Source organism: Corylus avellana, chromosome ca2 (genome assembly GCF_901000735.1).
Source record: "Corylus avellana chromosome ca2, CavTom2PMs-1.0".
In the NCBI taxonomy this organism is placed as follows: domain Eukaryota; kingdom Viridiplantae; phylum Streptophyta; class Magnoliopsida; order Fagales; family Betulaceae; genus Corylus; species Corylus avellana.
In genome coordinates, this window is record NC_081542.1 from 42,871,720 (window position 1) to 42,886,751 (window position 15,032).

General features: G+C 37.2%; 3 protein-coding genes across 4 annotated transcripts; 1 reads left to right on the top strand and 2 right to left on the bottom strand.

Moving 5' to 3' along the window:
• Positions 1-1,127: 1,127 nt before the first annotated feature.
• LOC132168716 (pentatricopeptide repeat-containing protein At2g33760) lies at positions 1,128-3,200 on the bottom strand. The gene has a single exon (XM_059579743.1). The coding sequence runs from the start codon at positions 3,115-3,117 to the stop codon at positions 1,327-1,329; it is 1,791 nt and encodes a 596-aa protein (XP_059435726.1). The 5' UTR covers positions 3,118-3,200; the 3' UTR covers positions 1,128-1,326.
• An 18-nt stretch (positions 3,201-3,218) lies between these two features.
• Positions 3,219-7,221, top strand: LOC132168717 (3-deoxy-manno-octulosonate cytidylyltransferase, mitochondrial-like). The gene is made up of 8 exons (XM_059579744.1): positions 3,219-3,638; positions 3,916-3,961; positions 4,718-4,804; positions 5,095-5,219; positions 5,543-5,682; positions 5,780-5,831; positions 5,928-6,038; positions 6,279-7,221. Exons 1-8 carry the CDS (start codon positions 3,378-3,380, stop codon positions 6,369-6,371), a joined length of 915 nt encoding a protein of 304 aa, XP_059435727.1. The 5' UTR covers positions 3,219-3,377; the 3' UTR covers positions 6,372-7,221.
• A 96-nt stretch (positions 7,222-7,317) lies between these two features.
• On the bottom strand, positions 7,318-13,927 carry LOC132168718 (probable 2-carboxy-D-arabinitol-1-phosphatase). 2 transcript variants are annotated; one of them, XM_059579745.1, is made up of 7 exons: positions 13,583-13,927; positions 10,245-10,396; positions 9,622-9,741; positions 9,451-9,550; positions 9,072-9,211; positions 8,902-8,981; positions 7,318-7,695 (listed from the first exon to the last, which is right to left on the bottom strand). In XM_059579745.1, exons 1-7 carry the CDS (start codon positions 13,746-13,748, stop codon positions 7,569-7,571), a joined length of 885 nt encoding a protein of 294 aa, XP_059435728.1. In that variant the 5' UTR covers positions 13,749-13,927; the 3' UTR covers positions 7,318-7,568. The 2 variants fall into 2 exon arrangements, with proteins under 2 accessions (XP_059435728.1, XP_059435729.1); XM_059579746.1 differs by having other exon boundaries at positions 10,245-10,495; positions 13,583-13,605.
• Between the last annotated feature and the right edge of the window lie 1,105 nt (positions 13,928-15,032).

Sequence of the window (15,032 nt, forward strand, 5' to 3'; positions counted from 1 at the left end):
GTTTACCGGAAGTTCTTCATGCAGATCAGGTTTTATCTCCAAAAGCCATCTTAGATTGCAGGGGAGCCAATCGCAAGCAAGAAGTGTTGATTCATTGGCAGGGATATAGCCCAGCAGATGCAACATGGGAAAGAGTCACTACCTTGAAGCAACAATTTCCAGCCTTCGTCCTTGAGGACAAGAACGATTCAAAGGAGGGAGGAATGTTATGAGAGGTGCCGTGGAGGACTAGATTGCATGCAGAGGTTTATTATTAGTTAGAGTCTGTTATTTAAATTGAGTTAGGATATGTATTGCATTAGATAATAGTGCAGCACTTATCAAGTTATCTTATTTTCAAGTTGTTATCTTATCTTCAAGTCTTAGGAGTTATCTCAAGTAGTTTAAATTGCAAATAATCCCCACTGGATTGAATTCCACGTGAATGAGTAAGTGTCATTGTAGGAGTTGAATTCCAAGTTCTAGAACTCAACTCCAAGAAGGTTTAGTCTAAATAGAGGTGATCGTTTAATAAGAAGGCATGCAAATTATATTCTCAAACTCAATTGTTTGAAAGAGGGCCCAAGAACCTCCAATTTCCTACGCTAATTTTCCCAAGTTAGCACCATAGGTAAGAATAAAAAGCAAGATCCTGCTTTTTATCCTGTCGCAATCACGTAACAAAGGTATTTATTATTTTCTATGATAAATCACATCTTTTTGTCTCAAATTATCATCATATTTACAATCCCCACTGAACTTTAAATTGACTCAATTGATTCCCTAAATTGAAGTACTTTGAAATGTTTAAGGTATCCCAGTGAATCCTTGCCAAATGTCAGTATGCAATCATCTTAATACTGAAACGAAATGATCAAACCATCTTGCAATGATAAGAAATAAACCTTGTTGATTTATCTTAGAAGGCAATTTTATCTTGGGCAATGTTATTTTCTAGCTAATGCTATGTTAAAGCCTTTGGTTTTCTAAATGCCGTTTCTTATTATGCAGAGAGAATTGGAGCATGCCTGCCAACAAGCATTATGCAGAGAGAATTTAGTCAACTAGCATTGGACAATGGCAATATTATTCACTTTTTATAAGCTAGGCCTACCATCTAAAACCAAACTGAAAAAACTATCTTGTCATGGTGCTCGTCCTTCATTCCAAATAAAGAATCATTTACTTATGCACACACATACAAGAGAAAGGGAAAGAAAAAGGTCAGTCTCACTCACATGTATAAAAAAGCAACAAGTTGTTCTTTGACTGCCTTGATGAACCTTACTCCTTGATGATCAATCTTGCAAAATTGTCAGGACACTCTCAGCAAGCAAATGGAATCTGTCACCAGTAATCGAGACAAGAACATGAACCATTATTGAAGTGGTGGAAACGAAGCCTATCCCGGACAATAATTTCTCTGTTAGAAACAATTGATATGTACTTTATTGCTGAATGACAATCCTCACACATTCGAAGGTTTTTCACAACCCTGATGGTTAAACCGGGGTTCATTTTCAGTAACCCAAATGCTATTGCAAGCTTCTCACTATGATATCTAAGAGCATATTCCCTCTCCTCTTCTTCTAACTCATGCATCACAGACGCAGGTGCTGGTGCATATCCTGCTTCTCTACACCGCGACATCAATTCGTCTAAATACCGATAAACTTCTTCAATCTCAGGGAGGGACTTGTCACCATTGCTAAACAAGTAAGTCTTCTGACCAACCTCTATTGTGCTATAGCCAACTTGCTTCTTTAGGCCTTTCCGAATCATCATGTTTCTAACCAATTCCACTCGATCCATCTTACCAGCCAGTGCATATATATTTGAAAGCAAAACATAATGACCCGGATTTTCTGGTTCTACAGCTAAAAGATGCTCAGCAACTTCTACTCCAAGATCAAAATTCTTATGCATCTTGCATGCCCCAAGCATTGCAGTCCAAATTGCTGGAGCCAGCTCCCCAAGATTCAATTCTTTGACAAATTGATAAGCTTCATTGAGAAGTCCGGCACGCCCCAGCATATCAACCATGCAAACATGATGTTCCACTCCTGGCACCAACCCATACTCTGACATCATGTCTGCGAAGGCACAGCGCCCTTCCTGAATGAGCCCTGCATGAGCACATGCCGACAAGACAGAAACAAATGTGACATTGTTAGGACGTGGACCATGTACTCTCATTTGTCTAAAGAGCTGCATTGCTTCTCTACCATAACCATGAATTCCATACCCGGAAATCATAGCCGTCCAAGAAATTACATTTCGTTCACTCATCAAATCAAAAACTTCTCGCGCTTTGGTCACATTCCCGCATCTAGAATACATATTAATCAAAGAAGTACCTAGAACCACATTGACATCAAAGCCATGACTAACGACATAATCATGAACCCAACATCCCAAACCAATTGCCCCCAACTGAGCACAACCTGACAATACACTAACAAACGTTGTGGATTCAGGCTCAACACCCCACTCTCGCATCTGATAAAACAATCCAATGGCTTCCCTCGAGAACCCATTTTGCTCGTACCCCGATATCATCGAATTCCAAGCCACAACCGTTCTCTCCGGCATTTTATCAAACAGTTTCCGGGCAACACACAAATCACCAGATTTCGCGTAGAACGCAACCAGCGCAGCCTGCACAAATGAATCCGAGCCGTACCCAGAAACCAAAACATGGGAATGAATCTCCCTACCAAGTCTCAAAGCCGAAAGATCCGCGCACGCTTTGATCACGGACGTGAAAGTATAATTCGACGGCGAAATACTCGCGAGGCCCATTCGGCGATAGAAGAAGACGGCGTCCTTTGGGAACCCGAGCTTGGAGCAGCCTTTGATGAGGGAGTTGAAGAGAAAGGAGTCGGGGTCTGGGACAGTGAGGAAGAGCCGGCGAGTGTAGGTTATTGAGCACGCGGCGCAAGCCAGTGTGAGGAGCTTGGTGAGAAGGGATAGGCTGCGACACTTGCCTAAGACCACGATTTGGGCGTGTACTTGTTGGAGGGGTCTGATACGTGGGCCCGCCCTGAGAAGAGCTTGGTAGGCAGGAGAGTGTGAGTGTGATTCCCTGTGTTGATGATCGACTACTTGCTGTTGTTGTCGGAGTTGTTTGGCATCCATGAAAATTTGCCATGAAAATGAGAGAAAGAAAGTGAGGGAAAGTCCGAAGTTTGAAACTTTATTTTCCGGGTGATGTAGACCAAAAACGCACCGTATTGGAAGCTACACACGACAGGCCAAAAACGAAACTGTTTCAATTCCCGCCCTACGAAGCTTCCTCCAATTGCAGGGCTATAAACACGCGCGGGAACCGTCACTTTCACCACACGCGCCACTTCCCTCTACGTCCCCGAGCAATCCCAGCGGCAAACAACTGAACCATGAGTCCCACATCGAGCACCACCTCTGCCTCTTCCTCTTCCTCTTCCTTCGGCTCGAACAGCACCACCAGTTCATGGCTCGTGCACGGCCTACTCTCTGGAGCTGCCATAGCGGCCGCAGCTGGGGCTTACGTGGTGATATCCACGCGCCGATCCGCAAAGTTTCGGAGCCGGGTGGTTGGAATCATACCGGCTCGTTTCAGCTCCTCCAGATTCCAAGGCAAACCACTGGTCCCAATCCTCGGAAAACCCATGATTCAGGTCCTATGTTTTCATTTTTTTTTTCATTTGAATTCTGAGTTTAGAATTGCAAATGTTTTTCTTTGATGGGTTAAATTAATTTTTAGTCAAATATTATTTATTACTGTGGGAGTTTGATAAAGTTTCGTGCTTTATCTTAGCAAATACATAAACGAGGAAAAATAGAAAAATGACATTAATTTTTCTTGTAATCCATGTTTTAAAGCTTGTTTTCTTCCTGGTTTCCACTGTAATGTGTTCTATTGACGTTATTGACCAATTTTCTTTTGCTTTGCAGAGAACATGGGAAAGAGCCAAACTTGCTACCTCACTAAACAAACTCTGTATGTCTTGTAATTAGGTTTAAATTTTCTCTTATTTTCCAAGATGATTGCTCCATATATTGTTACTAAGAGTAGAATATTTTTAAAAACATGCAATATAGCATATGAGATTATGAACCTCGAGATCTCGCATTTGGGTTTTATATATATATATATATATATATATAACAAAGAACTCCTCCAAGACAGGGTCACTTCGTGTACCGATTCCGTTAGATAAATCTCGAATCCGTGTAAAGCACCCCCTGCACACGAACTGGGTAATACTCTGGCTTTGTCAACAGGCTGGCTCCAAAGAATTGTTTGCATCCAAGGGGATTCAAACCTTAGACCTCATGGACTACCACAAAAACCAAGACTCTTATCACTCGAGCAAACCCCTCGGGGTTATGAGGGTTTTTATTTTATGGCATGTGTTGCAGTCATCATTTGTGATGTAGATGCGGCTATGGCCTCTGATCTATGCCACCTAGAGGCAGTGATGAAAATCGCATTGTGTATGATATTATCTTGCTTTATGAATGGCAAAAAGTTACAAATTATGTGGTTTTGCCAATCCGGGTGACTAGTTTTACTCTGTGATCCTTCTCAACTGTTGCGAGGGGAGCTATTTTAAGAATCATATGAATGAATTTCAGCACACGCACTAAGCATATATCATCATGAAAAACTTGTTTAAGACAAACTTTTTTTTCTCTCCCTCTCACTCAGTTTTTATCTTGTAACTTATTATATTTGGTTTCCTCTTTCTACAAGTTGTGGCCACCGACGATGAGAGGATAGCAGAAATCTGTTTAGGGTTTGGAGCTGATGTGATAATGACATCAGAATCCTGCCGTAATGGTAAGAGTAATTGTTCTACCTAATTTTGTCTCATTTATATTTTCATAACTTGAAGAGGGGGACTCAAAAGCTTGGCTTTCGTTTGTTAAAGGGTTTGGCAAAGGCAAAGGCAACCTACTTTTTCATTTTTCTAACATTTTCTTACTTTTTACATCACATCGATAACTTTTTATTACTATTTAAATAAAAAAATCACTACAAAACAAAATTTTTGCTACAGTATCAAACCGAAACGAAATTATTTACCAAATAAATCCTATCAAAATTTGTGTTGATTGCTTGCTCTGCAGGAACTGAACGCTGCAGCGAGGCACTTCAAAAGCTTCGAAAGAAATTTGACATTGTTGTAAACATTCAAGGGGATGAGCCTCTAATGGAGCCCGAGATAATAGATGGGGTTGTCAAAGCTCTGCAGGTATTTCCTTGCATGTTCTCTTATTAGATGAGATGACCAATCATATCTGAAACAAAGAAACTTACATGTTCTCTTGAATTCATAATATCTTCTTCTTTTCAGACGAATGATTTTACAATATTTTCTAATTGATAGAACAACATAATATGGCTAAGTCTGAAACCTTCTCTCATCTTTGATGCCCAATATCTGTTTATGAAAGATAATGTACACAACAGCTCCAAATTATTCTCTTGATATGAATGTTCTTTAGACTGGTCAATCATTTATGATTTTTCCCTCTTTTTTATGTGAATTGATTGGTGTAGTTTTAAGTACTGCAGGCAGCCCCAGATGCTGTATTCAGCACTGCAGTTACATCTTTGAAACCAGAAGATGCATCTGATCCAAATCGAGTGAAATGTGTGGTGGATACTCATGGATATGCAATCTATTTTTCAAGGGGTCTGATCCCATATAACAAGTGAGTTTTATTGTATTTCCTATATGTATACAATACAAAAATAGAACTTGTAGCAGCTTAGTAATATTTCTAGTATATCTTTGTGTACAAAAAACAGGTCAGGGAAGGTCAATCCACACTTCCCATATTTACTTCATCTTGGAATCCAGGTATTGATATGACTTGTATGTTTAGAAGGCACTTCCCTTGTGAGCTTTTTATGTGAGAAAGTTTTTTATCATGCTGCCTTTCTGCTGTCTTCCCAGAGCTATGATGCACAGTTTTTAAAGATATATCCAGAGCTTTCATCTACTCCATTGCAACTAGAAGAAGATTTAGAGCAGCTTAAAGTCCTTGAGAATGGGTATAAGATGAAGGTATCATATGATCATGTTTTATATTTGATTGTTTTGTTCTATATCTATTCTATCAATTTTCTGTCATCTGTATCTGTTTAACTCTATATGGCATCAGAGTCTAGTTATGGTTATGTTTTACCCGCTGCTTGCATGTAAAATTACTTGAAGCAGTCATATTTGTATTTTGTCTAATAAAATGGTCATTGAGACTTGTTCTCCTAATCATAAAGTTTATATGTTTTGTTGCTTTTCTGACAGGTGATCAAGGTTGACCATGATGCTCATGGGGTGGACACTCCAAAAGATGTGGAGAAGATAGAATCTCTTATGCGGGAAAGAAATTTGTCTTAGTTCTTAGCCAAAAAGTAGTAGAAGAAAGAGAGAACTTACTTATATAATGGGAACTAGCAGGATTCACAAGTTCTTGTGGCGGATTCAGTAGCCCTTCACTCTAATAAAGTTTAGACTTCAGACCCCATCATTTTGCTTCTCTAATTTTAGAGGCGTATCCCAAGCCCCTTTGTACTGGTTCTCTTGCCTGTTTTAAGGGACAAGGATTCCCTAGAATTCTTAGGTATATTTTTGTGTGAATTTCATCAAATCTCAACATCTGGAATTTAATGGTTGAAATTTGGCTAAATCAATGCTTATCACTTGCAATATATATATATAGTAACTGCTCAGGGGAAAAAAAAAGTTATAACTATTTACTCGTTAAAAGTGATAGCTACTGATAGAAATAGTCGTTGATATGACAAAATATCAACCATTGAATTTCAAACCAATGGTCGAGATTTGAAGAAATATACTCAATATAATTCTAGGAACATGAATGAACATGAGACATAGTGGCAAAGGCAAAGAATTAGTTATGGGAAACCATCAATGATTAAGCTGATATATTGTACTAATACCAGTCTTTTATACCACTAGTAATGTTACTTTTCATACTCATTTCACATCAGCTGACACGGAGTATTTTACATAGATTTCCTTTTGTTTTTTTAAGTGACTAACATATGAAGCCACTTAAAACATGCCACGTCAGCTAATGTGAAATATGTGTGATAAATAAATGAGGAGTCGCAGTACTCTTCTACCACATATACCTATTGGCTATAATGCTTTGAGAAGGGTAAAAATTTAAGAGAACATAGACATAGGCACACAAATACTTATTTAAGGAAATGATTAATCGGAGAGAAGCTCCAGATACCCCGTGCCAAATTAAAAAAAAAATAAATAAATAAAAACTTATTTAAGGAAAGGTAGATAGATTCAGGGAAAAAAAAAAAAAAAAACAAAAACAATTTTTTTCACCCTATTCATCCAAAATAACATGCCATGAAAATTCACAGCCACTGCCATGCAATTCAAGTGTTACATCATTGCAAATAAATTCGAGTATAAGTTTCTCAACTTCAAACCTGATTACAGGCATAAACCAGTTTAGTGTTGTATGATTGTGCAGCTTGTATCTGTGTCCTTAGATATTGGGCAGTAAGGTAGGCTTCTTTCTCATCAATGAATGTGCCATATCAATAAGTTTTAGTAAATATAGAAGTGATCACTATACATGTGGGCTGTCATGTTTAAAGATTGAAGCATTGCTTCTCCTCTTTTGTTGAAGTTAAAAACAGATATTCCGCCATTATTCATATCTATTGCTCGGAACCTGAACCATTAAAAGTTTTGTTAGGGTTGACTATCAAAGGAAATTATAGTGCATAATGTGTTATATTTCACTCCAATGATATCTCATGGTTATCAAAAGATGATGAAATGGTTAATTTTACTGTTCAGCTAACCAGTGAAGAAGTGATGAGAAATGTATCATTGGAGCAGCAGTGCCATTCTAAAATGTGCAAAAGACATGAAGGTAACCCAGTAAAAGAAAAGAACACACAACAGCAGCTAACACTATCACATCAGACTTGGGGTACACCTGTATGAATTAAGCGATTTTACTTGGTCTTTGAAGAATTTCATAATGAAATAGAAAATTAAAGAGAAAAGTGGAAAAGGAGAGAAAATGGAGATAGGATTTTCAGGTGGTTCGACATTATATTGCCTACGTCCACCACTAGGTAATTGCCCTAAGGGCTACATTTTGCTCATATTGTTTGATTGGTCACACCATAAGTTCAAAGCAGAACATTAAGCGTTACATGGTTGATCTTTACAATATAAATGATCTCTATTTATTGGGAAAGGAGGTAAATGAATACAATACAAATAAGATGTTAGGTTACAATCAACTAACCAAGGAAAATGTATAGGGAAGGAAATTATCTAACCTATATAGAAAGCCTATATTATAACAGTCTTTATAATAGGCTACTGACATTATCTTTTTTTTTTTTTTTTTTGATTTGGCACCGGGTATCCGGAGCTTCGCTCCGACTAATCCCGGGGATGCACAGGCCCTAGACAAGGAGTTTTTCACAAGTATAACTCGATTAATTCAACGGGTGAACCCACAGTCCGATGGCCACAAGAAGCAATTTGCACTCAGTGGGTTTCGAATTTAAGACTTTGAGGAGCATACTCAAAGTCCTAGGCTGTCCAACCATTGAGCCAACCCCTTGGGCTTCTACTGACATTATCCAAAGACCAGCAGCATTATTGTTCATAGTTTTCATATAAATCATGATCATTTGGGGAAGGAATATACTGAATTTAATAGGGATTGACCATACTATATGAGGCACAGTTCATGAAGTTCTCATGTCATTTGTCAAACCTTCACACCTTTTATATGAATATCACAATTTTCAGATTCAAATAATCAAGAAACTTAGTAAACAATCAGATTTTATTTTGCAAGGATCACCAAAAATAACTTCCTGGGTGACTGCATATATTTAATACCATTACATACCTCTCTGGCGGTAGCCCTACAGCTGTACAGATCAGTGCCCGCAAAATTGATTTGTGAGTGATGACCAGAAAATTCTCCCCCTGGAAAATGAGAAAGATATTTATAACGTAACTATATTGAGTTGAAACCTGAAAATAGTAAAACAATGGTAGAGAAAGGGAAAAGCGTACTGGTGAGAGTAATATTTCCCGCCAAGCCTCTCTTGCCGTTGCCCATAGTTTTCGTATAGGGTAGACACCATTCACATAGAAATTAGCAGGATCTTCTCTCCATGTGGTATACTCCTTTGGATATCTCTCCTTAGCATCCACTGCCTCCAAATTCTGAATGTGATTTAGTCTTACGCAGAAAGAACTAAAGAGATAACATAAATCAAGGACCATTATAAATCTACAATTTAACTAAAGCAAGTTTCAAGCTAGCTAGAGATGACTAAATTCAATGTGTAAGATATAAAGTAAATCAATTTAATAATGTCACTGCGAATTAGATAAGTTGCATCAAATACAGCTCTGAAGTTTTAGAACTCTGTATAAAAAGAAGACAGACCATTTTTCATGCCTTCAAGAAAAAATAGATGGGCTTCCTTCAACGAATCAAGGAAAACAAGTGGCTCTTCCCTCCCTTGCCATATAACTTCAGCAGTGGACTGCATTAAACACTCAGAGATAAAATTGGTAAAGTACTAAAAATCAGCACACTAAATTGTGTTAGTCGAACCTTAGCACGAGATATTGGACTTGAAAAGCATTGATCAAAGTATATATTTGTCAAGGCTTTTCTGCACCTCTCTGCTTGCCTCACTCCAGTTTCTGTTAGGATTGATAAGTTTGAGCTTCCCTGAATGTAGATATAGCAACCAGGTTAGTCGCTAGATACTCTATAGAATGAAGTGTTTTTTTTTCTTTTCTTTTACAAGTGCTAATCCAAGTGTTGATTTTTACTACCACGTTATCCAGTTGTATGACAATTGTACATGAGTCTACTAAATAGCATTACTCTCAATAGAATGATAATAGACAAGGTGAAGAGTGGGACTTGAACTTTTGTTCAACCATAGAAGCCTTCAAGAAAAATGATTAACTAAGTTGGGTAAAATGGCTCCTTAAATCCTAATACAGTGAAAGAGAATAGGACAATAAGCATTTGTATATAGTGAAAATCAATTTTAGAAGTTCAGGTACTTCTGTTTCTTGTCAACGAATGAAACTGAAGTACTTAGTTTTTTAATGTGCATAAATTCGATTTTTTTTTTTTTTTTCCATTCTAACATGATTATAGGATAATGCTGAAACATAACAGAAGATGGATAAAGATTTTGAAAAAGCAGAGGAGGAACACACCTGAACTTTACTCTCTTCATTCCAAGAGCTAAGGCCGTGCCTCACAAGAGTTACCTTCTTAGACGACGACAATGACTGATTGGAAAGTGATGTTGTTGCTCTTTCAAAATCATATGCACCACCAGTCATAGAACCATCATTTTGGAATTTCTCTGTCGTAAAATGCGTCATTGGAATCAACTCCATATTTTATCAAATATATGCAAGCACCTTGAGGATTTCTTAGAGCAACTGAACCCTTGATATACATTCTAGTTGATATATGTTCAGTTCATATATTAGATCACAAGATTATCTCATAAGAAAGATTTTCTATTGATCATTTGTAATTAACAGACACTGTGCAAAGTGGATTCAGGCATATCATTAGATTCATACCATCATAACTCTACAACTTTCGGAATCTAAAATAATGGAATCTCCAGAAACAATTCAACACCCCTATAGATAATGATTCAAACAATAATATCTATCCATTCTCCAAATTCCAAGGCAACACAACTAAAACAACAATACATTTAGCAGATGGACTGAATATGCTTTAAAGTATCTTGACAAAAGGGCAATATACTTGCTTAATGGCCTGGCATTATGCACCAAAGATCTATGAACATCCTACTTTCTATTTGTAACGCAGAGTAAAGTGACAACCACTACCTACAACCCAATTTTAAGTAAAATTGTACATTGACAGGGCATTCTCTCTCAGACAAACAGGCACCAAAAATTAGCTACAGCTGTTCACAATGGCCAGCAAAAGAAAATAAATACAACTATTTTCACTTTCAACTTCCTCAAAAAAAAATTAAAATAAAAAATAAAATCGGGACAATAACAAGTTTAGCACTTTTATCAGTTTCAAATCAGGAAGGAATTTCTTTCAACCTAACAGGCAGTTAATTTCCATCTCTATGGAGGACTCAAGCAGCCAATTTTTATGCAAAACTAATCTCAAAGAGCTCCTCTCAGTGAAGAATTTCATAGAGCTTCTTGCTATTTTTGACTGAAACCATTATTATTATAAAAAATAAAAGAATAAAAAATCAGAATTAAGACATTTTATTTACTTTCAAACAATTGAACTCTCTGGACCCATCAGGCCATCACTGTTCCGAATTTGCCCGAAAAATTTTGTTTTCTCACCCAGCTGAACCATCTTTTACAGCAACCTGCATTACCTATTACACTGAAAGCGTCTATGGTGCCTTAAAAGCTTAACAATCCTTATCAACTTTTACTTCATATAGTTCACAGACAAAATTTATGTCTGTAAAACAAGGTAGCCTTTCCGAAGTGAAATTTCAAATTTTCAAATATAAACCCCGAATAAATGTTATCATTAACAAACCAAAATACTTTTAGGCATTGGATTTTATGAAAATAGGGGAAGACTGAAAAAAACATTGATTATCAGGTTCTAATGTGCTATGTCATTTTTTTATGAAATCAAAGAGCTCAATTTTGAAAATTATGTCCACTGATCACATCAACCATACTTTAAGTACCAAAACCTCTTCAAGAGTAAATGCTATGAAGTAGCTAGAAAAAAATATCAATATATATATATAAAAGAAACACTAAACTTATGGGATGGCGAAAAGATAATTCCTCATGATAATTAAAATAAAGATAGTGTGAAGAACCACCATACAACTGCTTATTTAACCATAAAAATCTCTCACAATTGCTCCAAAAAAAATACGGGTTAAATGTAAGTACATCTTTGACAAGAATAAGCATAATATATTATCTCAGCGCATATATGGTCTCCATGTAAGTAACCAACTGCATCGCGTTACTGTGCCCATGAATTTGGAGATCAGTCATTTGTTTGGTAGAGGGGTCATACAAGAACAGTTGTCCATTATCAATTTTATTCCAGAACATGGTGTCATTCTTCCAAAATCCTAATGGTCGGTGAATTTTTGCAAAAGATGGTCCAATAGTAAAAAGCCTATTCCAGGAGTCCTTAACACCAACTTTAAGCAACAACCATATATCATATCGGATCTCCCTCCATTTTTCATCAACCGGCATGAAAGCAACCATGGCAATCGATTCATTCAACACGAAAAGCTCTTGCCCATTAACATTATCTGGAAGTGGTGTTTCTAGGAATACCTCATCGCTCATGTCAAATGACAAAACAAATAAGTTCGGGTCATCAACATATGCCAGCCAAGAACCCATCCCAGTGGTGTATGTCATCGGGCCAATTTCCGAAATAAAACACTGGGGTCCATCAACTTTTCTCCAAGAATCGGTGCTTAAGCTGTATACCTCTTTTTGGTATATGATTTCTTTAACGTCCTTCATAAAATAGTCGTTGAAATTGGGTTCATACATACTAACAAAGTTGATTATCTTGTAGCCATTAGTTTTAGCATCAAAACCAAATCCCATACCTTGAATACGGGTGCAATAGCCAGCGGGGGCGAACATGGGCAGGTTTGATTCGGGAACTACCTTTGTTTCTCTAGTTGTAGGGTTCCATATAACAACCTTCAATGTACGGTAAGCGTGGAGACAAACGAGACCATTGCAAGAACCCACCACAGAAATACTAAACTTCTCGCCAAAGTTCTCGCCGTTCCTAAAATACTGTGGAGGTAGAGGTTGTGTAAGGGGGTATATTTGGAGTCCTTCATAAGAAATCGTGGATACAACATAATCGTCCATTGTTTTGTTGCTCGTTTTAAGGAGAAGGTGGGTGTTGCTGTTGTTGTTGTTGTGTAGGAGGTGTTTTCTTACGAAGTTTTGGTGTGTGATGAGAGCGTACCAGGATTTGCAGACGCACTTGAATCGCAAGAGAGAGACGACCGGAAGCCATAGCAGAATCTGCGTCACCAAGTCTTCAGGCAATTCGTTGGCCATCATCATCATCATATGTGCGTTGCTTGGTTAATTAGGGAAAGCAGAGATGATTCGCAGCCTCAGGGTTTTCAGTTTCGACAAAGAGGGACACGAAAGGTCAAAAAGAGAGATTGAAGTTCAACATTTGCCCATTTGGGCTTGGGCTTGAACAATAAGCTTTGAGTTAGCAGTTCAAAATTCGCTGGAATCAGGCCCAGCCCAGCCCAGTGTGCAGCTTCCTAATCGTATTCAAACTTGATAGAAATTAATTTCCAATATCTCTATAGACTATGGAGGACTGAAGCAGCCAATTTTTATTCAAAACTAATCTCAAAGAGCTCCTCTCAGTGAAGAATTTCAGAGAGCTTCTTGCTATGGAGGACTCAAGCAGCCATCAGGCCATTACTGTTCCGAATTTGCCCAAAAACAAAAAAAAAAAAAAAAAAAAAATTGAAAATAAACAGGGAAAAGAGTTACAAACTTACCAGTCGTTAGGGGCATGTCCGGGCTAGAATTCGAGCACTGAGATCTGGGTGTTGCGGAAGAACGAGCTTGGAGCTTAATGGGTGTTTTAGAATCATAAATGGAGGTTGAAGATGAAGATGAAGATGAACATACAAAGTTGGTCAACGTTAGAACTCCACAAAACATCTTCTCTGAGACTGAGAGTTTGGTTCAACTGGGTTGTCTCTTGCTGATTCCTATTATGCGGTTGGTTGACTCTGCATTAACAAAGATTTGCATCATGAGGAATCTTGATGGTTGATCAGTGGGGACATTGTTAACCGATTAGGTGGTGGGGATTGATCGGCTCAGAACATGGCGGTATGTTTGGGTGGTTATCCTTTATCCTCGCATTTATCATCGTGGATATGCTTATGTACGAAATAGAAGATTCCATTTTTTTTCTTTTTTCCTGAAAAAACAAATCAACAATTCTCGACCTTTCCCCAGTGCCATTCAGGTTTTTTTTTCTTGATCTTCTCCAATACTCGGAAAAGGGTAGGTTACAATGGGATCCTTGACACTAAGTAATGTAATATTAATCTGGACCATAATTTTTTTTTTTTTTTTTTACATGTCCGTACAAAAGAGGGACGGAAATTCGAACTAATGACCTCCACTTTATGTGACGTGATCCTGATTGAGCTACCTCTTGAGGACATTTTGACAATAAATTATATACATGTTAAAAAAAAAATGTATAACAAGCACAATTGCACAAGGTCTATAGCTCTATTGGGAAAAAAACATTGTTTATATTATTATATATGTTTTATTTATATAATTTTTTGGTAAAATTCAACCTTGAAAATTAGCTTATAAGAAGAAGGTATCAAAAAGCTTATATACTATACACATAGGATCATAACGTAAACATACCACCACGACCAAGCTTCCGTGGCCAACATCCAACACTGACCCAATGGTATCCATTTTCTCTGTTGGTAGTTCTACTCACCTATTAATATTTTTAGGGGTGAAAATGAGGTTAGTAGTTATTGGCTAAAACCGCTAACTATAACTGCCTAAGCAGTTAGTAAAATTCACTAACCATCTCCGCTAACCGCCTATGCAGTTAACCGGCAATTAGCTGTTAATACTTTATTAACTGCTAACTGCTTTTTAAAGAAGAAATTTAAAAAAAAAAAATTAAAAAGTTAATTTTTTTTTTTAAAAAAAAAAAAAAATGACGTCGTTTTTATGGTAATATGACATACAGCATAATTTCTAAATTTTCATATATATTTAAACACAAAAACAATGTCATTTCATGCATTTATATATATATAAATATAATATATATAAAGGCAGTTAACGGTTAGTGCGGTTAACGAACGGTTATTAATTGTCCGCCTTTTCACCTTTAATTATTTTTATCTAGCCATAAGTCACCCATTCCATGATTTGAACCAGTAATATGGTGGTTAACTC